This window comes from Felis catus, chromosome A2 (genome assembly GCF_018350175.1).
Source record: "Felis catus isolate Fca126 chromosome A2, F.catus_Fca126_mat1.0, whole genome shotgun sequence".
Lineage (NCBI taxonomy): Eukaryota > Metazoa > Chordata > Mammalia > Carnivora > Felidae > Felis > Felis catus.
The window spans coordinates 87,277,724-87,305,502 of record NC_058369.1 but is presented as its reverse complement, the minus strand read 5'-3'; the positions used below and the strand labels follow the sequence as shown (position 1 = coordinate 87,305,502).

Sequence of the window (27,779 nt, the reverse complement as noted above, 5' to 3'; positions counted from 1 at the left end):
TGTGAATACTGGTTGAAACCGTCTAGGATGTGCTGGTCACAATTTCAAAGATCTAGAAGTCACTTTCTCATTATATGTTTCATTTAGAAGTCACTTTCATCATCTCTGAGAACTGTCGATGTGAGAAGGAATTATAATGATAAGGTACTGATATTGTAGTTTTGGCTGAGGGGGCCAGTGAGTGAAGTCCTGAAGAACTTGGGTTTGAATTTTAGCCCTGCCTCTTAGAAGTTGTAAGCTTTGTCTAAAATGATTTCCTCTTCTGCTAAATAGAAATAATAATAGCACCCCTCCCAGGCATTTTGTGAAACAGAGTAAACCACCAAAAGTGGTAAGCATAATGTCCAGTACGTAATAAACTCAATAATGGTAGTTGATATTATTGCCAATAGTATGTACAATTACACTCTCTTAGGGTAATACCACTCAGAATTCCCTAAGCTACTCTAAAACTGCCCTAAATTTGTTATGATATGTGTTTATGTACAAATATATATAATTTATATATAGGAAGTATATATACATATACACACATATATATATAGGAATATATATATATATATAAAAGAATATATATGGCCCATATATATATATATATATATATATATATATATAGGAATATATATATATATATATATAGGAATATATATATATAGGAATATATATATATATAGGAATTATATATAGGAATATATAATTCCTATATTCCTATATTCCTATAATTCCTATATTCCTATATAAATATAAGAATATATATGGCCCATATATATATAGGAATATATATATATATATAGGAATATATATATAGGAATATATATATAGGAATATATGTATATATAGGAATATATATAGGTATATATAATTCCTATATTCCTCTGCCCCTCCCCTGCTTGCTCACACTCTCGCTCTCTCTCAAAAGAAAAAGTAAATAAACATTAAAAAAAATTTGTGGGATTATTCATATTTCATGATTGGCTGCATCAAGTAGCCAGTGGTCAGTTATCCCTACAAAAAAGAAGATACAGAAAGCTTGGGCTACAGCATTACACCAAATTATTTAACATCACTGTATAGGAAACTAAACAACTTTGAACTTCATTTTTTTCAATAATAAAATATAATACATTTTATTCTTAAAATTTAAGAATTCTTAAAATTTAAAAAAGAAAAAGTCCTGTGAACTGATAAGAATTTCACTGGTCCAATTTTCTGGTCTCCTTTCATTTCCTCTTCCTACCCTTGGATCAATATACTCATAAGCTCTGGAAGCCCAAATCGTCAGCACCAAGATGAGGTGAAAGAAAGACCAGGAAAGAGCACAAAGAGTGCATGAACTCAGAAGTTGTCCCTGGGTAATTAGGAAATGGCAATGAGCTTATCCAAAGGATCCCATTCTGGTTTTCTCTCTTTACACTGTTTGACAAAGTGCAGACCTTTTCCCACTAATGAGACTATGAGACTTTGCTATGATTGAAGCTGATATTAGCTATCATAATACCTTGAAGTTCCATTCCTGGCTAGACTTTCTCTAAACCTCCTTGTTAGCGTATCAGACTGTTTCCTCCAAGACCTATGTAAATCAGGAACAGGTGTTGTGTGCATTTACAATTCAAAGGCCAAAACTTGTTTCATTTTAGTGGATTTTAAGAGGAAAAAAGTAGGAGCATGTTTTAAGGATCCATCCAATAAACATTTCTTTAGCACAGACTGTTCCAGACACTGTGCTAGGAGCTGAGGTGAGAGTTGACAAACAACCATAGCTCTGACTTCAGGGAGCACAGGGGGCAATGAAGTGATGTGCTAAAAACACACTACTGCACAGAACAATAGAGCTTATAAAATGGAATATGATACGAGCTTCTTTCTAATTTAAAGGAAAATCATTAGAGGAGTAATTAAAAATTGTGTGTGTGTGTGTGTGTGTGTGTGTGTGTGTTTCTTTATTGGACCTACTGTATTTTTTCAGTAAAGAAATATATATGTATATATGTGTATGTATGTGTGTGTTGTGTGTTTCTATATATAAGTATGTGTATATATGTCTGTGGTCTTTATGTATGTGTGTGTGTGTATATATATATGTATGCATGTATGTGTGTGTGTGTGTATGTATATGATTTCCAACAAAGGAAAACCAAATAAAACAAAAGAAATAAAAACCTTCAATATTTTAATTCTATGAGAGTGAAATAGAAAGAAGCCATCATATCCCATTCTTCTTTCTCATCTATATTTTTAAATTAAAAAGAGAAACTCAGAGTACTGTTTTTCTGTCAGTTTAGGGAAGAATAATTGAATTTCAAATACCTTTTTCTGCCTGTCTTAAAAGCAGATTTACTCATGAGAAAATAACCGGTCAAATTAAAAAATGAAAGAGAAAAGAAATTAGTCAAAACTTCAAGGGGATGAAGCTTAACTTTTCTTTATTAGCCCCATGCCCCATCTTGATTAATTGACTTTTTATTTTCCCTGGTTAAAAAAACTTTTCTGATTATCAGATATGGACTCATTGTCCTCATTGAATATCATTATTGCCATCTTCCCAGGAGGGAATATAGTGTGTTTTCTGGATGAAGAAGGAAACAGAAAAGGAGCCCCACTTTTTCCTCACCCTCATTTATGCTCACGTTTAAGAGTCCCTCTGCTTGACCATCTTCAGCTTGTAAATCCAGATTCTGATACAGATGGGAGAAGGTGTGGAGAGTTTTCATTTGTGTGAGATGGCTACACAGCCCGATCAGATCATGCTCCAGGTGCTTGGTACATGGTAGTTAAAAAACAAGTGTCGTTGAAGGAGTGGCTTTGTGCGACCATCTCTGTGTCATAAAATTCAAGTACAAGAAAACTGCAAAGGATTTCATTATCATTTACACAGCTCAACCAGGAAGAGTGGAGGCCAGTTGTGTTTACCGACAATAATCGTAAATGAAATGGACACATTGAGTCTGGAGAGAATTAAAGAATCAAATTCATTAATGGCATAAAATTCTGCCAGTTTGGGTTATTCCCGAGTGTATCTGGGCAAAAAGAAATATTTATGATAATTATCCCTGGTTCCACAACACTCTCCTGGGATATACTATTCAGAATTTCCCTAAACACCTCTAAAACTTGCCTAATTTTCTGTATGTGTCTATATACACACATATTGTATAAAATTTATATTACATATACAGGAAATCTATATATCTAAATTGAAAGGAAGGACTTTAGATTATTTGGTAAAGAAGACAAATGAGGCACTGCAGCTGATAAAGCCTGAAATTAAGAAACTGGTGGCTTATTCAGATTTTGTGAACCTAATTAAGTTCACAAAAAAAGTACATACAGCTTACATTTAAGAGCAACCAGTCGGGGCGCCTGGGTGGCGCAGTCGGTTAAGCGTCCAACTTCAGCCAGGTCACGATCTCGTGGTCCGTGAGTTCAAGCCCCGTGTCAGGCTCAGGGCTGATGGCTCAGAGCCTGGAGCCTGTTTCCGATTCTGTGTCTCCCTCTCTCTCTGCCCCTCCCCCGTTCATGCTCTGTCTCTCTCTGTCCCAAAAATAAATAAACGTTGAAAAAAAAAAAAAAGAGCAACCAGTCAGTTTCCCTATGTCTGGATCATAGTCCTGCCAGGTAATAACTATGCCACCTTCCCAACAGCCCTTAATTCCACGGATCTTCAGTTTTTTCTACCCTGTCTCACAGAATTACCACGAGGGTTAAATGAGCTAATACATAAAAAGCATTTAGAACTCTGCCTGAGAAAAACTAAGCACTTAATGAATGTTAGCTGTTTTTATTTTAATGTGCTTACTTTATAAATTGCTTTTCACCCACGAACCAAGAACTTTTACAAAATGTATATGTGAAAAAAACGTGAAAAATTGTGGTAACAATTATCCATATTCATAGATTCAGAAAAGATGATGGCTAATAAATCCTTTTCAAGACATTTTAATAATACAGACCATTTTCACATCTATTGACAATATCTGGAATTTTCAAGAAAGTACTGGAGTTTACGTTTGACATTAATTCCCATATTTTTAAAATATGATGCATTGAATTATTCAGCATTGAAAAAAAATTTGCTGCTATTTACTGTATTATGAATTTTATCCTTAATGTTTCCCCATGATCTCATTACCTTGATAACAAACAAATAGTCCAAAACGAATAGAATTTTTAAAAGTCAGACTACCATGTTTTTCTTCTAAGTATACCTGCCTAGAGAAATAGCCATGAATTCTAAAGTAGCTACCAACCAAGGCTTATTATCTTGAAAGTGCTCACATTCATTCTTCTGATGACATCATTAAAAAAAAAATTTAGGCTCCTGGGTAGCTCATTCGGTTAAGCATCTGACCTGGGCTCAGGTCATGATCTCATGGTTCGTGAGTCCAAGCCCTACATTGCTTCAGGTTCTCTGTTCCTCTCTCTCTGCCTGTAACCCGCTGGCTCTCACTCTCTTCCCTCTTTCCCTCTCTCTCTCTCTCTCAAAAATAGATAAAAACATTTAAAAAAAACAAAAACATAAGATATAAAGACACATAGCCTACCAAAGTTATTTTGAAGTTCTATTGGAAAATATTTCAAACTGAAAATTATAGACAATAACAAATACCTCTGTTTTTGATATTCGGTTCTATCAAATTTTAATATTCTGCTATATAGGCTCCAAATTTTTTTATTAAAAAACATTTTGTACGTACCCTCTTGAAACCCTCTGAAACCATTCCTCTGTCTACCTGAGAAAACTACTAAATAGAATTTGATACCTATAATTCCCAAGCTGACTTATGATATTAATATATTTTTATTATATATACATGTATACGTAGTTTACTGTATTAGCTCACATGATTTTAATTTTAAATCATAATAACTTACTTTAGTTATCCTTCTGCAAATTTTTTGCTTAACTTTTTTCTAGATGTATCTGTCTTGATATATGGAGGTGTATTTTATTCATTTTAACTGCTGCTATTTTACTGAATGAATATATTGTATATATCATATTAATATGCTGTTAGAAATAATGTTACGGTGAATGTTCTTGAACACATTCCTTGTGCACAGGTGAGGAGAACACATTCCCTGTGCACAGGAGAATTTCTCTAGATAGAAGTGGAATAAGTCAAAGTAGAATTTGCTGGGGGTTTGGGTACATAAACTTCACCAGTTTCATCTAAAATCCATCTAAATTCAGGTAAAAAGTATGTATCAATTTATACTATCTATAATATATGACAATTCCTGTGTTTTCAAATCATTGCATTTACACTTCCCCAAAATTATTTGCAGTTTATCTTGAATAAAAACATTGTCAAATCCAGCTTTTATTTTTGTACAGATGAGTTGGGTAGAAGAGAGAAGGTCGATGCTTTATTTCTTAATTTGGATTCAGTTCACCATGGCTGAAATAGGAGGTCCTGGGAAACATGAGTTCAGTGGTTCTCATCCTTGGATGCACATTAGTTTTACCCAGAAGATTTTAAAAATTTTTGATAGTCACGCGTCACCCCAGACCTATTAGATGAGGATCTCTTCGGAGGTGCCAGGCAAGGAGATATGGGTGCATGGCCGGTTGCCCTCTTTGCAGCCTTAGAACTTGGATTTCTAGCTAATCCCAGTATGCAGTCAATGTTGTGAATTACTGCCCCTGCATATCCTGGTAAGAAAGAGAAAAAAGCCAGAGACAGAAGAAAGACATTCTGAAGGTGGGATGCCCTGGAGCTTGATTCTCAACAGCTCTGTCTAAAATGGATAGGGTAGATTGTGCCTGCGAAACAGTAAGAGGCATTCCAGGAAGTGGAGCGCATGAGACCAGGAACTAGCAAGAGTTAGTCTGCCCATAGCTGAGAACACACACCACCAAACCCAGGGACAGGATCCAGTCCTTTTAGAAAAGCCACCTCGTAAAGTCAAGGCACATGAAAGAACTCCAGACGAGTATGTTGGTTTTCAGGACTCTGGTGCCCATCAGCACTGAAGTGTTATCTAGGACCTGAGATCGAAGGCTAGGCAGAAAATTCAGGAAAAAAGCAGTGAAGATTAGATAAAGGCCTTCTCTGTGGGGTAACATTGGCTAATAGCAACAATGATAGTTCATTCCCATCAGTTGATTGATGTCAAGTATAGATGTTACCATATAGTTCATGTAATTATCTCTTGGGAAAGATTTCCTAAATTACAGTATAGCTGGAACACCTAAAGCTTTTCTTTAAAAAACTACTTCAGGGCAAATAAAACCAAAGGCATCCAACATGTTCTTAAATTGTCATTTTTTATTCAATTTAAAATAAGGCTTAAGATGGTAAGATGAGGAGATGATTGCATAATGATTTAACACAAAGTATCATCTTAAAATGTCTGCACGACCTTCCTGTTAACTACGAAGTCATCAGTTAAGGTGAATAATCAATGTAACTTTTTTTTCTGTTTTTTTTTTTTTTTTTTTTTTGGCTTCTAATTCAGTGCTGAGTACAAGAGGAGGACTAAATATGTTCAAAAAAGTCTTAATCCTGAATGGAATCAAACAGTAATTTATAAAAGTATCTCCATGGAACAGGTATGCAATGATTATTTTCTGTGACAGATTTAGGCTAATATAAGAATAGCAATGGCAAAAGTATTAAAAGATTGTAGTCTATCAATTTTGTCACACGGACAAGAAGGAATAAGTAAAATATATATGAGAAAGGTAGCCAGTGAAAGGAAATGGGTACAGTTCAAAGATCCCATGAATGTAAATGTGGGCATTTTGACAAAACAGCCAAAAAATAAGCAAAGACATAAGACCAGTGGAACATTTTCCACCAATTATTTCAAAATTTAAATAGTTCAACAGACTAGGCCATATTTGTCATATTTTGAGGGAAACTATTTTTCCAACTGGCTGTACATTTTTTTAAAATTTGGCCAATCTCAGGGGCACATGGGTTGCTCAGTTGGTTAAGTGTCCAACTTCTGCTCAGGTCATGATCTCATGGTCCATGAGTTCAAGCCCTGCGTTAGGCTCTGTGCTGATAGCTGAGAGCCTGGAGTCCTCTTCGGATTCTGTGTCTCCCTCTCTCTCTAGCCCTCCCCCATTCATGCTCTGTCTCTGTCTCGAAAATAAATAAACATTAATTTTTTTTTTAATTTGGCCAATCTCTTTTCTTTTTTTTCCAGTTTTATTGAGATATAATTGATGTAATACATTGTATACGGTAATGTTAGACACCATAATGATCTGATATGTATATTACAAAAGTAATACTTGGCTATATTTGACTTTCATAAACAATATAAAGAAAAGATTTTAGTGTATATAAATATATTATTGATAGGCGTCTGTGTGGCATAGTCAATTAAACATCTGACTCTTGACCTTGGCTCAGGTATTAAACTCACTTTTGTGCATTTGAGCCCGGCATTGGGCTCTGTGCTAGTAGCACAGAGCCTGCTTGGGATTCTGTCTGTCCTCTCTGCCCTTCCCCCACTTGTGTGCGCGCGCTCTCTCTCTCTCTCTCTCTCTCTCCCTCTCTCAAAATAAGTAAATAAAATTTAAAAAATGTATTATTGTACCAGACAACATTTTAGGAATTCTCTGTCTTCTCTAAAATGAGGCCTCGTAAGTCTGACATTGTGAAGCTGAACTGTACAGACCAAGACATACAGATGACTAGCCTCAAGATTATAAAGGAGGTTTAGGATTTGTCCTCTGGAAGATTTCTGATGTGATTGTGAAGTTGAAGCTAGGTATAAATTGTAATCTGGGTTCTTGAATTTAAAAGAAGTTAAATTTACCTGCAGAAATAAGGCAATGCTACTTACGTCTTTCGATGATTTATTAAAACCAAAAAACTCTAATCCAAATATTTTATCTAAATTACCTAGACAGTTTTGCAACCTATGAATTCCATGTATTTAAAGAGCATTTATGGATTCTGCTTTTATTTTTAAAATCTGAGGGGAGTGTTAGAATAACAGGAAATGAGTAAAACTTTGAGGTCTCTTACGAGCAAACACTAGGTTTGACTGTAAAACCATTGGTATTTCACATACTATTTAATATAAACCCACATTTTTAGATAAATTTGAAGTCCTTTTATACACTTCAAGGAAGTGAAAGTAAATGAATCTATAATAGAGTGTGATGAAAATTTATGATGAGGAATGGGTTGATGACATTTTGATTTAAACTGTAGCTCAAGAAGAAAACACTGGAGGTGACCGTCTGGGATTATGATAGATTTTCTTCCAATGACTTTCTTGGTGAGGTGAGCATCTGATTTCCTTTTCCTTATTCGCTTTCATTATGAACCACCAATTAGAGCTTGATGCAAGCGTATTTCTTAAGTTTATAAGACAACCATTTTGGTTGAAGCCCTTCGGTGGATAGAATGTATTTCCTGATTCATCCTTTTCAGTTGATGAATAGTAACTTGAGAAATGGTCTTCACTTTACCATTTGATGTACTTTATAAATAATTTGCAAGATGAACTAGTAATTGTTTTCATAGGAGATATATAATCATGCTGTGAACCCAAATGATTATGTTAAAATTTTGAGATAAACTTTATAAAATGAGCTAGATTTTTAAATTGCATTTTGAGGTTATTGAGTCGCTATTCCTCACTGAATGTATCATTGACTTTATGTGACATTTTACATTCTTATTTCTTTGAAGTATCCCGTGAAAACTCTCAAAATATTTTACAAGGCAAAACTAGAAGTAGGAGAAGACAATAAAAAGGAATTTTATGTAAATTCACATGAAATCTAACCTCATTATTGAACTCTGGCACAGTGGTCAGATTCTGCATTTTTGGTTTGTTTTTGTTTTCATCTATCATTTTTCCAAAAATATATATTTTATTTAGTGATCTTTGCTAAAACAGAAGTTGTGAATTAATGTTAAAAAATAAGCCGTAAGAGACTCTTGAATACAGAGAACAAACTGAGGGTTGATGGGGGGTGAGGGAAAGGGGAAAGTGGGTGATGAGCATTGAGGAGGGTACCTGTTGGGATGAGCCCTGGGTGTTGTATGGAAACCAATTTGACAATAAATTACACTAAAAAAGTAAAGAAAAATAAACCATCTCTTAAAAAAATAACACCTAGACAATATGATGTCCCTTTCCAGAAATCATAGAAAACTGTTATGTAGTCTAGGTGATGTGAGACCTTGTTTGGTTCCTAGACTCTGTATTTCTCTTTCCCATCAAAACTAGACCGTTTGACCTTTAATTGCAGTCTCATGCTAGTACAGCCACTAGGAATAGTCTTGCCCTTCGGACAGTTCTAGGATGCACTGTTATATCTGACTTAATGTCCCATTTCAGAAAACTGATTTATTGTTGTTTTTAAAACTGATTGTTCACATGAATTTAGAGCATATATCCATTGTGTTGGTTCTCATTATTTTATGTCTCATCAAATCTGAAATGCCAGCAACTCTAAAATGCTCTATTACTTACGAATCACTAAGAAAGAAAAAAATGCTGGGAAGTCTGGGTGGTTCATTTGGTTAGGAGTCCGACTTGGGCTCAGGTCATGATTTCACAGTTCATGGATTCGAGCCCCGTGTCCAACTCAAGTCCCGCATCTGGCTCTGTGCTGACAGCTCAGAGCCTGGAGCCTGCTTAGGTTTCTGTTTCCCTCTCTCTCTACCCCTCCCCCCGCTTCTGCGTTGTCTCTCTCTGTCTCTCACAAATGAATAAATGTTAAAAAAAAAACAAAGACAAAAAATGCTGCCAGTTAAAACATGACACAGTGCTTTCTCACCGTTAAGTTATTAGTCATACCCCTATTTCAAAGATCAACTAAAGTATGTTTTAAAATACAGGGAATAAGTTAGTAATTTGCAAATTGCCCATTCTTTTTTATTTTGTCCCTCTCATAACTAAAACCAATCTTTAAAAATGATATCCAAGTTAGAAAAACAAAAGATCCAAATTTAGTACTAGAATGTGTTCATTTCACAAAAGAAAGTTTTCTTTCATGAAGAATTGCAAGTCTACCTTTTTACATCATCTCCAAAATAATTAATAGTCTGAGATTTTATACAGTTCCATTTAACCAAGTGTTTATTAGACATCTATGATGCACAGGGCATTGTTCCCAATGTCATGCGTAAAGAAACATGAGGAAGACAGCCTGGTCGTCCTCAACGTCATACTGTATCTTATATCCATGAATAAATTTCAGGTCACAGAAGAGAGTAATGAGTGAATTATATCAACCTCATTGACTTCCTGCATTGTTTTTCAGGTACTGATTGATTTATCTAGCACATCTCACCTCGATAACACTCCTAGATGGTATTCTCTCAAAGAACAGACTGAAAGCCTCGATCATGGCAAGTCGCATTCCAGTCAGGGCAGCCAGCAGCCTCCAAAGCCATCTGTCATCAAAAGCAGAAGCCATGGTATCTTCCCTGACCCATCCAAGGGTAGGAGACATTTCAAGTAGAAAAAGCTTTTGTCTCCTTGTTCACTTAGTAACTTCTGAATATGAATGCCTGTAGATGTAATTTATTTTGAAATGTTGGATTCTGTTGGAAAGTATGTAATATAATGTAATGCAAAGAGTGATTGATATGGAATCAGGAGTAAAGGGTGTTAGTCTCGGATCAGCCCATAATTAGGTTTACTACTTGGCGATCTTCACCTAACTCTGGTTTTGAAGCAGGATAATGGAGGAGTTTGGGCTATATGAGCTGTTGGGTTATTTCCAGCTCTCAGATTCCATGATACTAGGATTTTATAAAATGTGTTGGGTTATTCCGTAAAGAAAAATAAAAATTCTCAACAGTTCATTGACGAGACATACTCATTATTACCATTGATGCAGATTTCTTCTAATTGTTTAAACCCCTATTTTTTCATAGGTATTTTCTTATTCACATATTATCTATATGTAAGCTATACATAATTTTGCATCCTGATTTTTACTTGTCATATCAAGAACATTTTCCCCATGTCATCACAACAATTGGTATGTTGAAATTTACTTAAACCTTTCCTAAATGTTGGCCTCAAGCTAATTCTATGATTTTTTTTTAAAACTCATTATTATTTTTTGAAATAATAATGTTATACATCGGTTTGGGCAATACACACAGAATTCCCATTTGAATGAGATTTTCCTTTGAGAGGTTTATTGCCAATTATCCTACGACACATTAATCTTCATCATAAACCGAGTTACTACCTGTATGAGATAACCATGTAGTATCTTCCCTAGATATATTGAACTATGTACAAGTATCAACTATAACTTTTTATACTGGACCTGAGTCTTGCTCCCTTCTCTTCTCAGAAAGTACATCACATTGAAAAGTGGTTCTTTGCACATTAGAAAGGAATGGGTCCCAATTGCATGTGTTCTAGGAGATGGAAAACCACGAGGCCAAGTCCAGTAGGACACTGAGTTGATCTGATAAACCACAGACTCCCATGCGTGCTACAGATATGACTTATGACTGAGCTTTATAGATCATTTATGGATTCCACTTCCAGAACAACTCTGCCCTGATTAACGGTCTAGAATATTATTAGCATAAAGACTTCTCTCTGACTGCCATAGTCAATGTGGGATCTATAGTCCACATTCTCTAAAATCACCCGAGACATGATTCTACAGTCCCCACACTTGATGTGTCCTATAGTGACTCACGCCCCTTCGTCCAGGAATCACCGCATTTTTACTTAAAACTCCTCTGTGGTAGTGTCAGCCTGTCGGCTCCTGCCTGGTCCCTACCTGAATCGGCAGTTGCTTGCTAAAAGGATAAGTTACCATAATTCATTTACATGAGGATAGTCAGATGTATTTTCTCTTCTCACACTTCTCCCTTCTTCTCAACATTATCATCCTCTTGACTCCCCTCCCCCACACGGCTTCCCAAATGTTTAATCACATTGCCGAGTAGGGAGCAGTCACATAAGTAAGCCCAACAGGCAGCGGCATTAACATAAATCTTAGACAGTTGCAAATGACGTGAGGCCGGGCTCGATGGGAGGAATGCTGGAGCCACGTTAACTCCTGTTTCACCCTTTTGTAACCAGACATGCAGGTTCCCACCATTGAGAAATCCCACAGTAGTCCTGGTAGCTCGAAATCCTCCTCCGAAGGTCACCTCCGCTCTCACGGACCGTCTCGCAGCCAGAGCAAAACCAGCGTCACCCAGACCCACCTGGAAGATGCAGGGGCTGCCATAGCCGCTGCCGAAGCCGCAGTGCAACAGCTCCGCCTGCAACCAAGTAAAAGACGCAAATAAATTCCTCAGCATGGCAGCTTAATGTTCATCTGTTGCCTTCCTTCCCTGCTGTCCTTCCCTGTCTGCTTTCTGTGTTTTGGCACACCCCGCTCACTCCGTTCTCTGTCCCTTTGTCTGTGTAAGGACAGTACCAATACATATATATGCTCTCTCTCTTATTTAATTTTTTTTTTTTTTTTATTGACGTGGACCGCAATAAAACTGGCTGTTTCCCCTTTGTCTCCACCATCCATCCAACCTGGCTCATAGTACTTGGTAGCTGTGTCCGTGATGTTTGCAGACAACGCAATGTTGTGTGTCCTTTGTGTGTGCACTTTAAATATCCTTTCGAGTACAGGAATTATAAGCACACGTGACTGCCAGTTTTCTAGGCATTACACCAAAAAAGCACACACCGGAGCAGTTAGAGCAGATTGGAAGTGAGATTCTCTGAAAACATTCCAAAATTGGGGGCAGAAGAGTAATACCACCAGCAGGCAAATTCTCGAACCTGGAGGGGGAAAAGGCATTTCAAGCTTAAATACCTTAATGAATTATGCACGTGAAGTATTGTAGCTTTCCATGTGGGATACTTGCTAATCGTTTGACAAAAAAAAAAAATCTGTGAAGAAAATCATGTCTCATATTTCCAAAAAATTATATAATATTAATATATGTATAAACATATGTGATGAGGCAGTGTGACCTTAAGGAACACACTGGGGTCCATTTCGTTGGATCACACTTTGCGTATGATAACAGCGAATTTATTGGTTACTTTTTTCCTAACCATTGGGGATCCTAGGATAGTCAAGATATCAATTAAAGAATAACAATCCACCCATCTTAACTGCTGTATTTTCATTTAATTTATGAAAATGTAGTCAACTGGTATATCAAAACTTAGTAAGAACAGAGATTTTACAAATGGAGGTCCACTGTTCCTTCCAAGAGACATCAGCCAGACAATGGACATAGACTGATGTTATCCCCATGTCCCAAAGTCTTCATTTCCAAAGAAACAGCCAGTTTTAACCCCTTTAGTGCTATGCATGTGGTGTCATTTTGGCATTTGAAAACCCACCTTATTTAAAGAGAGCAAAAGATCACTTCTGTTTGCATGAGTAACATTTAAGCTGGTTCCATCTGAGGATACATACTCTGGGTTTCCATTTCACCCACACTGCCACAGCAGCACATAAAAGCGGTCAGTCTAATCATGCCAGGAAGCAGCACAGACACAGCATAGCAGGAATCCTCCCCATTCAAAGAACTCAGTCTGATAATCTGCCTCCACCAGCCAATGGCAACCAAGACCAAAGCCAGCTAGCCCTCAGGAAGGTGATGTCTGATGGACCAGTCAAGCCAGAAGGAGGTGAGCAGAAAGGCGCTATTCAAAGCACACAGCGAGAACATCCCCCAAATTTAAAGCCTTCCTCTTTTAATTTTTAGACATTGTCTGATAAAATATGTTTATCCCCTTTTTAATGTGCTTTTGTGGGCATGGCATTTCAGGACTTCCTCGTCGCTGTGTAAGTCCCAAAATCAGTCCCATGATATATTGACTACGGTGATTTGTATTTTTCTATGCACTGGGCATCTTTTGACTTCTGTTGGGAAATAGATTAACAATATTCATATTGCAGAATGGAATGCATGCTACTAACCTAATCTGTTCAAGCATGACTATAAATATGTTGCATTGTGATAAAAGTTTAAACTGCTCAAAATTCGAACTAGCATACCAGTTGGAATGTAGATCAGTGTCTGTTGCATATTATTTCAAGTGTAACTTTTTAAACATTCAGTGGATTTTGGAAATTCTTAGAGGAAAGTAAGGGAAAAATTGTTAATGCACTAATTCACCTTTACATGGTGAAAGTTCTCTCTTGATCCTACAAACAGAGATTTTCCACTCATGTTTCCATAGTTGTTAAGTGTATCAGATGTGTTGGGCATGTGAATATCCAAGTGCCTGTGTAATAAATAAAGTATCTTTATTTCATTCATAAACTACTGGGTTCTGAGCCATTGTTATATGATGCAGCTTAAAATGAGTGTGTCAGTTTTTGCTTTCTCATTTGATTCCTTGCAATAGAGTATTTATAGTTTTTGTTCCATTGCTAGTGAGATCTCTAATGATAGACCATGTGGGGAGCAGAACAAAGTTTTATGTCTGAAACATTATTAGTTAGATGGAAAATTACTGCCAAATAAGCACCAAGCGTACATAAACATGTAAGTAAGTGATAGGGGCTGGGCTGCTCAGTGATACTTCTGCTATGTCTTGCTCGAACATCTGATCTACTCTGCGGTCTTCCCAGGTTTCTGTTTGGAGGAAGACAAATCCCATGAGCCCTCGCTCTGGGGGGGGGGGTGGGTGGGTGTATGTAAACTTGATTCCATAGCTGTGTTCATAAAGGAAAGCAAGTTTGCATCTATCCCTAACTTGCCCCAGCATTCCTGCAGTTTTTCCCAAGAAAGAGTGCTACTGCCAGTGACAAAAATCAAATGAGGGTGATTCTAAAATTGTCTTTGAATTTAGTTCAAAAACATTGATAAAATGAAGGGTTTTTTTAAATAGGATACTAGTGCCCCGTTATGTCCCTTCTAGCCCTAAAGTACTTGATTTTATGATTCTCTACTTGTCACCAAATTAAAATCAAGCCTTATACTTTCCTATTGCATTCCTCTTTATTCTCTGAAAACCAAAATTTATAATAGGTTCTTGTTCCAACGAATCAGATATTTTGGGACAGTGGAAAGTACCTGTGGCATAAAACATAGTGATGTTTTCTAAATTAGCCTGGTAATTATCACCTCTGCACGGTTACCCTTTTCTACTTAGCTTACCAGTACTTTCCAAAAGTACTTAAAATCCCACCTGTGACTTTTTCTTCCATCAGATAAGTTCAGTGGATTTCTTAATGTTACTCATTTTCTTACTTCAGATAGTCCATAATGATAAAGGTCACAGTAGTCAAATGCTTCCCTTATTTCACACTCTATTTTTAATGATCATGATATAAGTATTGCTATAGAATATTTTGTCTGAGTTTTTTCTAGATATGGTTAAAATCTATAGCAAAATGCTTTTAGTTCCCTTTATTTGAATAATGCTGTAACAGATATTCATATACATTTAAGGTGCCGTGACTGAATACTGAAGTCATTCTGTACTGAAGTAATCAAGATAACATGCCGTGGTGAACATTTCTTGTTTAATTTTGTATTAGCAGACGATAAAGAAAGTGTCTATTTTGTGAAACATAATTGTTTTCCTGCTACCGTAAATGCACCAAGAATATAATTCAGCCATGCATTTTGCCAAACAACTGGTGGTAAACATGCTATAGGATCAAATTATATAAAATGCTGTGCCATTAGTTGAAAGCTTAGAAAAACTGGTCTGAGATGTAAACGTACAAAGAGCCAACGGGTTCCTATTCTCTAACCGCATACATAAGTATTATTAATTTTAAGTGTTCAGATAAAAGCCTTCCATTTCAAACCTCACACTGGAGTCCATATAGTCCCATCTGCTTTCTGATAATCCTGCCCTTCATTTGAATAGTTCTTCACATTATACCAAGTATGTTGTCAGCCATCTTCTCATTTGATCACACCTAGTAGATGAGGTCTTCACTGAAGATCACCTTATCCCTTTCTTCTGAGTAAGCAGTCAGAGAGATGGCTAGGATCACGGGTAGAATACACACCCAGAAATTCCTAGAATTGGCAACCTGACCCTTGCTACGAGGCCTAAACCTTTGCTTTTTTAATACTCTGTCTCCTTTGAAATCAAACTCTTCTTTCAATAAAACAATTGTCATTTACATATATGTTATTTATTGTTCCACTTCTTACAAACGATTAGAGTTTGCTAGAAATGATGGCAGAGTACAATTTAGACTTACTGTACCTACATGACCCTCTTTTCTGAAAGCCGGGAGTGAAGCTGCCACAAACAAGGAAATAAAACCCTGTCATGCATAAGCCCAGTGTGGCAGTAAGCAGAGTCTGTAAGGCTCTGTGTACATCTGTAATCGTTTCTATCAAGGGTGACAAAATCGTCCCTAAAGAGCCATTCAAATATATGTGTGTGTGTGTGTGTGTGTGTGTGTGTGTATGTATATATATATATATATATATATATATATATATATATATATTGTGAGCCTCTCAGCAGATTTTTGCTTGGAGTAGCATAAAATATGGGTCAAGCAAGAATTATGGAGTGAGCCAGAGAGAACTTTCTCCCTCCGGGGTTTAGGTGCACGCTGGGAAACCTGAAGAGAAAGATTAGACAGATTGTGCCAGATAATCCTGATGCCTAAACAACTCTTTTGTGTTTAGAAATCCCTGCAAATGGTTTTTTTTTTCCAAGCCAGTTGGTTTGGCTGAACACAAGCTGTGCCATTTCAGAAGGTGGGAGCAACCAAAGAGCAGAGTTTTAGAAAACGGTTTTCTCTAAACCATGCTCAAACTAAAACAAATGGAAGCATTCCTTAAACCTTAAACATGAACTTAGTTGACCCCAAATATATCACATTTTAAGTGCATTTTGAAATTTCTGAGCTATTTTTGCTTGCTACTAAGATTTTAGGTGAGTTGTAACTTTAGAACCAGTACTACAGGCTGAGGAGAAATGTCCCTCCACCCCGGGCAATGAGTTAAGGGCCACTGGAATGGGTTGGAGAGGTTAGGGGAGCAGATGAACCATGGAGTAAATTGTGCAAGGGAATTAAGATGAAGCATTCATAAGTGTGGCCGAGTTATAGGAGAATAGCCTGAAACCTACTTCCACAGACCTCACTGCTGGAAACTCCGCTTTCAGTCAGGCTCACTTTCAGCAGCTGTCAAAGAAGAGTTTCATATCTGCACGTTGCCGTGGTGAACTCTTACTAAGCCATCACTCTGTGGGAGGTGCTCTCTTGGGCAAGCGGCAGGGGGTGGCTGGGCTGGGAAGCTGGGTGGGCACTGGGAGTAGAAGGGATTGTTGGTTACAGAAGGTGGTAGCTAATCAGTGTCCCATTCTCTTCTGACTGGAGGTTGATGGTTCCTTTTGGTCAGAAAGAATTTAGCATTCTCTGTTTCTGGGAAGGACAGGGTCCAAAAGGAAGTCAAGGAGAAATCAGAAGAGAAATCAAAGTGAGTTCATTGGGAAGTGAAGTCTTCATTCACGTATGTAAGAGATTAATAAAAACAGATTTGCATTCCTCATTTCAATGTGTTCATGTAAAAAAGCTGAAATACAACTTTGGGTAGTTTACAATGGAAACGAAATTGAAACTGTAATGATGTGAACACAGCAAACATCCAACAAAATCTGAGGGGATCAAATTGTATAATTTCAGCTTTCAAAGTTCTGTGCTTATTTCTCTGGGGGTGAGGGTTTTCCTTGTTGTCTGTAAAGATCAAAATGCTCTTCTAAAGTTTTGTTTTATTTAAGAGATGCCAGATTTTCATAGAATGATTGATGATGCATTTTCAACTCTTTCAGTAGTTATTTGACGTTTATTGCCAGAAATCTCTCTGCTATACATGCAAAGTCACAGAGAGTAAACGTATAGCCCTGACCATGAGACACGGTCTCTTGGTTATGGATATTTATTCACAAAGGTGAATCCGCTGATCTACCATCACTGGGTACTTTTGTTCTTTTCCAGTAATTGCTATGGGTCTGCACTGAGCCATCCACATGTCTGGTTCACACTGGGATTTATATGTCCATTTCATCTGCCATGAATTCCAAGACCAAATGGCCCATCTAGGTATCAAACTTAATTTCAGTACTGCTGCACCTTAGTCAAATGATATAGCTCTGGGCCTATATAATTGGATGTGACTAATAATACATGATCTAATTGTAACATGCCACAGTCCCTTAAATGCTACTTATGACACATCTTTAACAAAGTTAAACTTAATTTTTTAAATGCAAACTACTTAGGCTTGAAGAAATTATTTTCAAAAAGTTAATTTATCAAATTACCACCAGGGAGCAGGACCCTGAGGAAATGAGACAGGCAAGTAAATGCTGATGGAGGAAAGAAATGAGAAGCATGAAGCATGAGAAGGCTGATGGGGACACAGTGCGGGACCTTGGACAGAGGGTACAATATGAGCATGGGGCTGGGGGTGTTATCACCTGGGTAGGAGGGATCATGGAACCACGGGAAATGCCACCTAAGGAGAGGCAGAGGAATGCCAAAGCACCATCTGGCTACGTGACAGTCTTGCCTAAATCCCGATACCTATCCATGAATTACTTGTTTTTTTCCACTTTTCATCCGCATGTATTACATTATCTAAAACCATGATCTTTCACCCATTCTCCATTGTGCAAGATAATCGGGAAGTGGGGGGTGGAATTAGTGAATGGGATAGGATGAAAGGAATGTGTACTGAGCCAGACTCTGGAAATACCCTCTTTTCTTTTTATTTCATTGCTGTGTTGAATATGTAAATATACAATTAATCCTTGAGGAGCCAAAAGAAATACTTACTGATTTTAAATGAAAACATACTGTATCAGAAATGCAGAATTTTGATTGGGGTGTTGAGTCGTTTAGATATGTGAATAGGATTAATGTAGATAACCATAGCTTTATACCTCGGTGTATTTTAAGATACTGAAAGGCAAAGATTTCTGTAAAGATACTGAAGGATAAAAATTAATTAAATTAGGGGCGCCTGGGTGGCGCAGTCGGTTAAGCGTCCGACTTCAGCCAGGTCACGATCTCGCGGTCCGGGAGTTCGAGCCCCGCTTCAGGCTCTGGGCTGATGGCTCAGAGCCTGGAGCCTGTTTCCGATTCTGTGTCTCCCTCTCTCTCTGACCCTCCCCCGTTCATGCTCTGTCTCTCTCTGTCCCAAAAATAAATAAACGTTGAAAAAAAAAATTTAAAAAAAAAAATTAATTAGTAACTTGAACAGTATCTCATCAAAATATTGATATTACAAATCAAACAAAAACATAAATGTTTAAGAAGAAAATACTTAGTAAAGTCAGGAGCACGGGACCCTTTTTAAAAAAACATAAGAAAAACATTGGGTTGTAATTTCTGCCATATTTATTCTTTTTTTTTTAATGTTTATTTCAGAGAGAGAGAGAAGACAGAGTAGAGGCCAATAGAGAGGGGAACAGAGGATCCAAAGCCAGCTCTGTGCTGACAGCAGAGAGCCTGATGCTGGCTTGAGCTCGCAAATCATGAGATTATGATCTGAGCCAAAGTTGGATGCTGAACAGACTGAGCCCCTCTGCTATATTTATTCTTGAAAGAGCACAGGAACAAAATCCACTTTTCCTCATGAACGTATTTCAAACTCAAACCACATTATTTGAAGTTCTATAGGTCACATTATAATTTTATCCAACTCTTTATATAAAATGAATTTGGAATCTATACAAAGAGGTATAAAAAGTGGGTAAATATATAAATATATATATATATATTTGAAACTTTTTTTTCTCTATATCTATTACATACTTTTAGTTTGTTGTAGAGCATTCTCACTACTGAGGACATTTCATAAAGTAAATAGCTATTGAATCATTCTTTTGGCTTCATCCAACTATCGACGTACCAGAAAATTAAAGTCTTCATGTAGAGAAAACGTTTTTTGGAAGAATGTGCATAATTTTATGCCTGCAAAATATCATTATTTATTGTAGGTTTCTGCATACCATAAAGGTTTCTTTTTAGGCAAAAATGTAACAGACAAGCATCATTTTTTGATAGCTATAGTTTTTAATTCATTCCTACTCTGTACAGTTGTGAAGTTCTGGATTGAACAAGTTCCAAAGCTAGAGAGGATAAAAAGAATAAATCTTCTTAGGAAAGGCTCACTTTCCTAAAGGCTTGGTATTTTTCAGTAGAAGCATAACATAAAAAATGAAAGTTACCGTAGAATAATTGCCATGTGCATAGTCGTTTAAGATGACTGTCAAAAATAGCTGATGCTAATTGGGTTCTTCTCGTTGTCATGGTCTGTACTTCATGTTTCTTATGGCAGATCTAGACCAGTGATTTCCCCATGTGTGTCCTAGGGGCACTTTCAGGGGGTTACAAGGTCAAATACAAGAATATTAAATGTTATTTGTCTTTTCCCCTCTCATTCTTTCTCATGTAACTGTGGGGTTTTCCTGCATTTACATGAGGTATGACGACATCATGGTTTTGAAGGCTAATAGAATATGTGCCTGTCTACTGTTTTTTTTAAAGTTTTCTTTATTTTGAATATGATAAATGGTGATAGATATAATTCACATAAAATGAAGTTCTTTGAGAACTTAAATATTTTTTAAGAATGTAAAAGCACTCTTGGGATCAAAACGTTTAAGAGCCACTGATCTATCCCTATGCAGAATCATAATTTTTCCAGGAGCCAAAGATAGTGGGTGACTGGAGTTTTCTTCTAAAAGAGAATTATCATATTTGTCTCTGAATTTTCTATGCTTTATATCTCTTATACTTCAGAATCCCTTCTTTCCTTTGTCACTTATGTTAATTTATAATTAAGATTGACATAGGACAATTTTTCATTTTATATTTACACTATTTTATTGAGCTTGATTTCGGTTAAATTATGAATGTATATCCATATTTGTTACTTCCTACTTTCAAAATTTGCTGGTAAGTTGCCTCTAATCAAGCTGTTGCTAACCTAAGGTAGAGTTGGAGGGAGTATTACACAGGTAGATTAAATTTTCTTTGCATCCTTAGACAAAAAGTTTATTGGAACAACAATTGTTTATAAATTGTTTCCTTTTATCTTCTTTTGTATCATCTATATTACTGGTCTTATATAGTTCAAATTAATTTTGTTGGTGTCAAAAACTGAAGATGATCAATTTTGATTCAAATTTGATTCAAATTTGAGAAAAAAATTAAGTTCTTTATCTCTTAACCTATTTCTTGATTCTTAATTTTCAAGGATTTAATGTGTTTTTATAATTAAATTTAAAAAAGAATTCTGAAAATATTTATCATTTGTAGAAAATATTAATTGAATTATATATATATTACATCATTTATGCACACTCATATATACTTTTATAAATGAATGTTATGTTCCAGAACCTCTTCAAAGTGTTAGTGATACTACAGTGAACAAAACAGATGAAAATAACTCTCCCAGGAAATCCCCCATTCCTGGTAATATTTATTGAATAACCAATTAGATACCTGGGAAGAATTATGAAGAATGAAAAAAGCATGAGTTTGGCTCAAATGAGATTGAAAAAGAAAAAATTGCATAGTCATTGACTTAAGTTTATATTCAACCAAACATCCTTGTGTTTAGAAACATCTGGAACTATAATTAATTACATTTTTATTTGTCCTGGCTCTCGTTCTCACTAATAATCTTTACAGTCTGCTGGGATATATAGCTAACTGTAGGGAGGAAAGAAAGTATTTGAAAATGATCTATTTGGAGAAGGTAGAGAGAAGGTAATGAAATTAACTAGAGAGGTTAGTTCCCATAGGACTAGATATGCATTGATCAAATAATTCTCCAAACTCCTCTTTATTCTATGGCTTATTGACTACATTTGAATGATATACAAAACAATAGTGTTTGTTGTAACGTTAGTCATATAAATCAGACTGCTTTAGGCAAAAGTTTTATATAAATCAAACTATTTGGATTCCATATAAAGATGATATTCTTGTTATCTAAGTATTCATGATCTAAGTTATCAATTTGAGGATTATATAAGAACATTTTCAAAACTAATTATTTTTCAATTACTTTCCACTCAAACAATCCTGCATGTTTTGCAAGCCAACTGAAAGAGAATATTGGCGTTTCAAAGCAGAATTAAATGGATATTGAAAAATTAAGAGTTGCTCTTGAGAACTTAATTCAGATCTTGAATCTTTCCCAAATATAATTCTCCTTTCCAAATATGATTTTTTAAAGATAAAAAACATAACAATTATGTTAGCATATGTTAGCACAAAACCAAAGCTTGGTACTTAATAATTTCTTTGTCGATTCCATCTCTATGGACACAGCTAGAATTATAGCCTAAATTCATTACAGGTCAAGTAATTTTTAAAATTTTCATTTATGATATCTTGATTGAACATTTTTCCATTATTTACTAGGATATTTTGGTCCTCACTTGAATTGTACTTATTTTAAATATTAAAAAGTTGATGTGAATTTAATGCATTTAATTTAAATATTAAACAGTTAAATATTTTATTTCTTCTAAAAATAGTTCTGAACCAAAAACCTTATAAAAGGAAGACGCACTCAAAAGGCAACATTCTAGCAAAAATACAAAAGCTATAGCATACTAAGCCATCACATGTATTTATGTAAGTAAAAAATCCTATGATGTTATTAGCTGAGCTTTACTCTCATTTCCAAACACCTGTTATATTGAAGTTACATACTATACTTCTGTTTCCAGAAGTAATCATTAATCCTATTAATGCTAGAGAATGAATGATTAGTAAGTATGGAAAACACCTGCAAATTACTGATAGCATTAGCTAAAAACAGACTGAATTGATTATATTGAAATGTCTTGGAAATCCAGTCATAAGGCCAATATGGGTGGAGAAGGAAGAGGGCAAACATGACTAAGCTTTACTATCTTTCCTGGGACTTAATAGATAAGAGGCATTGCATCTCCTTCCTCTCTGAAAGAAGATACTAAGTGAACATGGACTATCTTAAGGGACAGACTGTGATTTTTTTAAGGAAAACATTCCATTTTTCATGGTTTGTTATATATCAGTAATCTGTCATTTTAAAGAAATGACCCATAGAAGTCTGAGTTATCCATTTTCAGCACTTCCGTTTGTAAGAACTTGTAACTTGGAAATATGTGGAAGCTCCTACAAATAGCTGCATTGAAACTACCTATCCCATTTGGGGTGGGGGCTGGGTTCTTTAGAATTTTTCCAAATCATATAATGAATATACGGAGGTAACATTAAAAATGTTAAATTTCTAAACTCCTTGTACGATGCCACATGTCATCTTAATACTCCTAATCTGTCAGAGGGAACATAAAAAATGTGACTGGACCTAATTCAAGGGAAAACCTAGCAAATAATGCTGGTAACAATGGAACTTAAAACCTGACCTTTTCAGGTTCACATTCAAAGCAAAGCAATGAATGAGATAAAAGTGCAAAATCTCAGTAAAAATAATCAGAAAAACAACAGCAATAATAATAGATAGAGAAATAGAGCAAAAGATAGGCAGTGGGGAGAAAGTAGAAAAGGTCACCAAAGTAATGTCCCGCCAAGGTAAAGCTAGCAAAAGTGCACTGTATGCACTCTAAATACGTCAGTTCCGTCATTAAACTGCTGGAAAAAACAAAATAACTATTGACTGTGTTCTCTTAACTCCACACATCCTATAGACTGTATCTATGAAGATAATATTAATACTGTGTCAACCAAGTAATTTGGGAAATTCTAGACTACCATTAGAAATGATTCCTAAAATATTTGGATATAACTGTGAGTTGGACCAAGGACATAAAACCAGTGACAGAACATCACAGGCAGCAAGGCCATCTACTGCATCCCAAGCACTGACCCTGAGGTAGGCAGGGAGCTCACAACCTCAGCCTGAGACAATTGAATATGATAGAAAAGTGGATTAGCCCTTTTTAGTTTTTACTCACTTTCTCTCATTAATTAGTGTGTGACGTGGAACAAATCAATCTTTTCAGGGCTTAGGTTTTCTAAAGGCGCAATGATGGTTCTGGAGGGGACTATCTCTAGAGTCCTTACCAGCTTTTTAATTTCCTTGGGTCCACAATTATATAAAGTCAAGGCTACAATTCTGATCCACGGACTGTGAGCACAGTGCTGCCATCGTGTGGTAGGTACAGTGATAGTTCTGCATTTTTAGGTATAGTTGAAGGGGGGGTCCAACAGAGCAAACTAATTGAAGACAGATGTGCAGTCAAAAAAACACTACCAGGTTTAATTAAGGTTAGCCACAGTGGAGTAATAAAACAAAATGATGTCTAACCATCTAGCATCTGAAGAAAATGAAGAGGTCAAAAAATAATTTAAAACAGATTGAACTGCCTCACAGAAGATAAAATATGTTTAGTTGAAATGCCCCCTCAATAACTGAATAGCAGAAATGATTTAAAACTCTAGGATTTATTCCTCTAGGGTACAGGAACCTTCTCACAGGAGTGGGCTTATTCCATCATCTGTTTATGTGGTACATTCTTTCTCCTTGTTGGTACTTGACAGTGAAATTTGGAGTTTAAAAAGACAGTAGGCACAAAAATGTAGGCTCCAGATATCCATTTTATTATTAAATAAATCTCAGTTCCTCTGTAAAACAAACATTTCTCATGTGTAAGACACAGGCACATAATATAGTCAAGCATAATAGGTCCATGCTCTCTGACACGCTGATTAAAAGAGAAGAAGAAAGCAAAGGTAGAATGTTTTCAAATTGTTCATTTTGAAATCATAAAACTATGGAAAGTCATATTTGTTTTAATATTCTAAAATATTATTTAAAAATGGTATTGGTTTAAAATATATTTATATTTAAACAGAAACCAGAATTCTCCAGCTGTCTGTACATCGAGATTTAGTAGAACCAGCACAAGTACTAATGTCTGTGATAACACCCTCTGGTGGTTCCCAATCTAAATACATTGATAAAATAGCTGTGTTCTGTTATGAACTCTTTCTTTGAAATTCACCAAACTTCGTGCTCCCGTGTTTAGAATCTTATCATTAAATATTTCTTTCAATGAAGCCACTTTTGGAAGAATTGGGAAAACAAACATCTAGTTGAGTGATTGTGTTTTTCTATATACAGCACGATAGATTAATTTGCATCTCTGTTTTTAAAGCTACAAAAAAAATTGCATTGCCCAAAGTTTCCTTGACAAAACATGAAGGAAAAAATCCTCCCACATCAAGCGGTGTGGTTCATAAGAGATTTATGGTTTGCATAGAGCACACAGCTGGATCAAAAGTAAAATATCTACTAAATCATTCAGATGGTTTTGTTATGTAGTTAAGGGGAAGAATTATTAATTTTTTTTCATTATTATTTCGTTAAATATTGCCTCAGCATAGTTCCAGCCATAAGCTTTTAAGAAGGCTACCACGGAGAAAACACAGGCTCGGCCTCCAACATCCTGAAAGTAACAAATACAGCCAAAGATAGAAAGTGGTAATTGCCAATAACAGACCTGTGATCTTGTGCTTCGTGAGTACGGATATAGAAGAGTTCGCTTCTGGTTGGGAAGATGAGGAAAATACATGGAGCAGGTGCAATCTGAGCTGGGCCTTTCCTGACAAGTATAATTTAGGTATGAGAAAGTGACGGGCAGAGAAAAGCATAGCAAACAAAGAGAAAGGGCCCAGCAACTGCTCAGGAGGAAAAAAAAAAAAAAAAAAAAAGCCAAACCAAAGGGAGCCAGAGTGTGTGGTCTAAGTGGGCTTCCAGGAAAAGCATACAAAGGAGAACGATGGGAGGTACATTTGGAAAGAAGCAGATGATAAAGGACTTTGAGAGGCCAACTAAAGAATGCGACTAAAATCGTGAGATTTCTTGAAATCACAGAAGCTCTAGCCTCTGATATTAAATCGTAAAAGCACTTTATTCATCAAAATGTTTCAGGTAATGCAGGTTTAGCTCAGTGTAACAGAATTGATATATTTTTATTTGGAGACTGTTTTGAGAGAAAGAAATTAGTAAATATACTCACTGTTTCAAGCATCTGATAAGGAACTATTAAAATACTTGGATTCTTAGTACCCGTTGATCAAAACGTCTGCATTTCTGTATGGTTGACTGCATTTTATGCTCTGTAGATAGAGCCCAGTATAAAGCAGAGATCTCTTCTACATTTTTCATTGAGTTCATTTTTAGAAACTACCAAATGTCAGACTCTCTGTACCCTACACTTACCTACCAGGTTAAGAATAAAAGCACCAGGTGTGTTTTTAAGGTAATGCCAAACATCTCGATTTCATTAAATTATTCACCTAATGTCTAACTGCCCGAAATGTTTTTAGACTCAAACTTATGCATAATTGTGTTTTGCAAATATGTTCGGTAGACTTAGACTTATTCTAATATATGTATATGTTCTCTACATTTGGTTTTCTTTCTTTTTATATTTCTTATAAAATATTATTTGTTTGGATGTAAATCTATAGCACTTGCACAGGCTTTCCAAATGAGATTTCTATTCACCTAGACAAGATGAAAAACTCTTTCCTTAAATTTATTTCTAGCCTTGTTCCTCTCTTCTTATTTTGTTGTTTCACATTCTGTACACATCTCAAATTTCCCAGAAGAGGAGTAGAACTAGAAATTGCATCAGGTAAAATCAAAGCTCACAAAGAAAAGATTGAATATTTTGAAATGTAAATAAGACAGTCTTGCTATAATAGCTATTTTGGTACATTGTGAGATTGCTCTTGGTTGAAAATTGTTTTAATCTAGTAAAAATAAATGGATTTAAAAATTACTGCATATTAATTAAGGGTTGTTTTGGAAATAGTATATAGAGATTTTCCAGTTGTTGAAATTAAAGTGTTCCATTCAATATCACACTAAAAAAATATTAATAATAGCCTCGACTGGATTATATAATGCTAGTCAAAAAGTATGGCAGCTTTCCTTTGTTTACAACCAGTTGACTGATCTGACTCATCATGTGGTTGACTATACAGTTTAATTTACTTTACAAAAGTTCATAATTTTATATCATAGTCCTATATCCTTTATATTTTTTGTTACCCTTTCAAAAAGTTCTAAGTTCACACTAAATACACCATCTGGGTTTCTTCTGCATAAGTTGAAGAAAATATCAAGCATTATAACTATCATTCCGTTTCCTCAAATCTACTTCTATCGGGTACTGTGAATTCATTGGTGACTGGCTATTTAACAATTTTCAAGACTTTTTCTAAATAGCTATTCCCAATTTATAGACGCCTGATATATCATTGACAAGTATTTCTTCCTTATTTCCTTATTCTGAGACAGTTCTATCACTGGAATATATATTATAACAACTTCTGATGGCTTTAGAGAATCTGTTGTCCCAAAATGGAAGAAGTGGTGGCGACTGGGGAGAACCTTTGTAAGATTTGTTCCCGGTTACCTTGATGGTGTATTTCCTGTCCTCGAGAGGTTTCCCTCACAATGTCTATATTTTTCACTTCATTTGGATATATTGGTTTGACTAAAATCCCACCAGATTGAGAGTTACTGTGTTTGTGTACATCTCTTTAATAAAAATGTAGGTATCTGAGAATCATTACATGAGTATCCACAATTCACCCAGTAGTGTGGATCTATCCAACTGCTTAAGAAACTCCTGATTGAATGGGGATGTATTTACAGAAGAAAGGGACTCTAAGTATTTTTCTACCTCAGAATGTGAATCAAGGCAAAGTCATTGTCAGGGACTAGGTATACTCGCAGACACTAGGGAGCAGCGATTGATAGGAAAACCCTGAGGAAGAGGTTGGGGGTATGGCAAATAAAATCACAAGATGAGGGAGAGAAAGTAACCGAAGTCCT

The 27,779-nt window shown here is 35.8% G+C and overlaps 1 protein-coding gene across 1 annotated transcript in view; it reads left to right on the top strand.

The window, feature by feature from the left end:
• The window catches only part of PCLO (piccolo presynaptic cytomatrix protein), a 417,535-nt gene that overhangs the window by 336,810 nt on the left and 52,946 nt on the right, over positions 1–27,779 (top strand). Inside the window, exons 17-20 of the mRNA XM_023250308.2 lie at positions 6,460–6,553; positions 8,175–8,246; positions 10,241–10,421; positions 12,037–12,231. Coding sequence (XP_023106076.2) covers positions 6,460–6,553; positions 8,175–8,246; positions 10,241–10,421; positions 12,037–12,231 — 542 coding nt within the window. The remainder of the gene's footprint in view (positions 1–6,459; positions 6,554–8,174; positions 8,247–10,240; positions 10,422–12,036; positions 12,232–27,779) is intronic.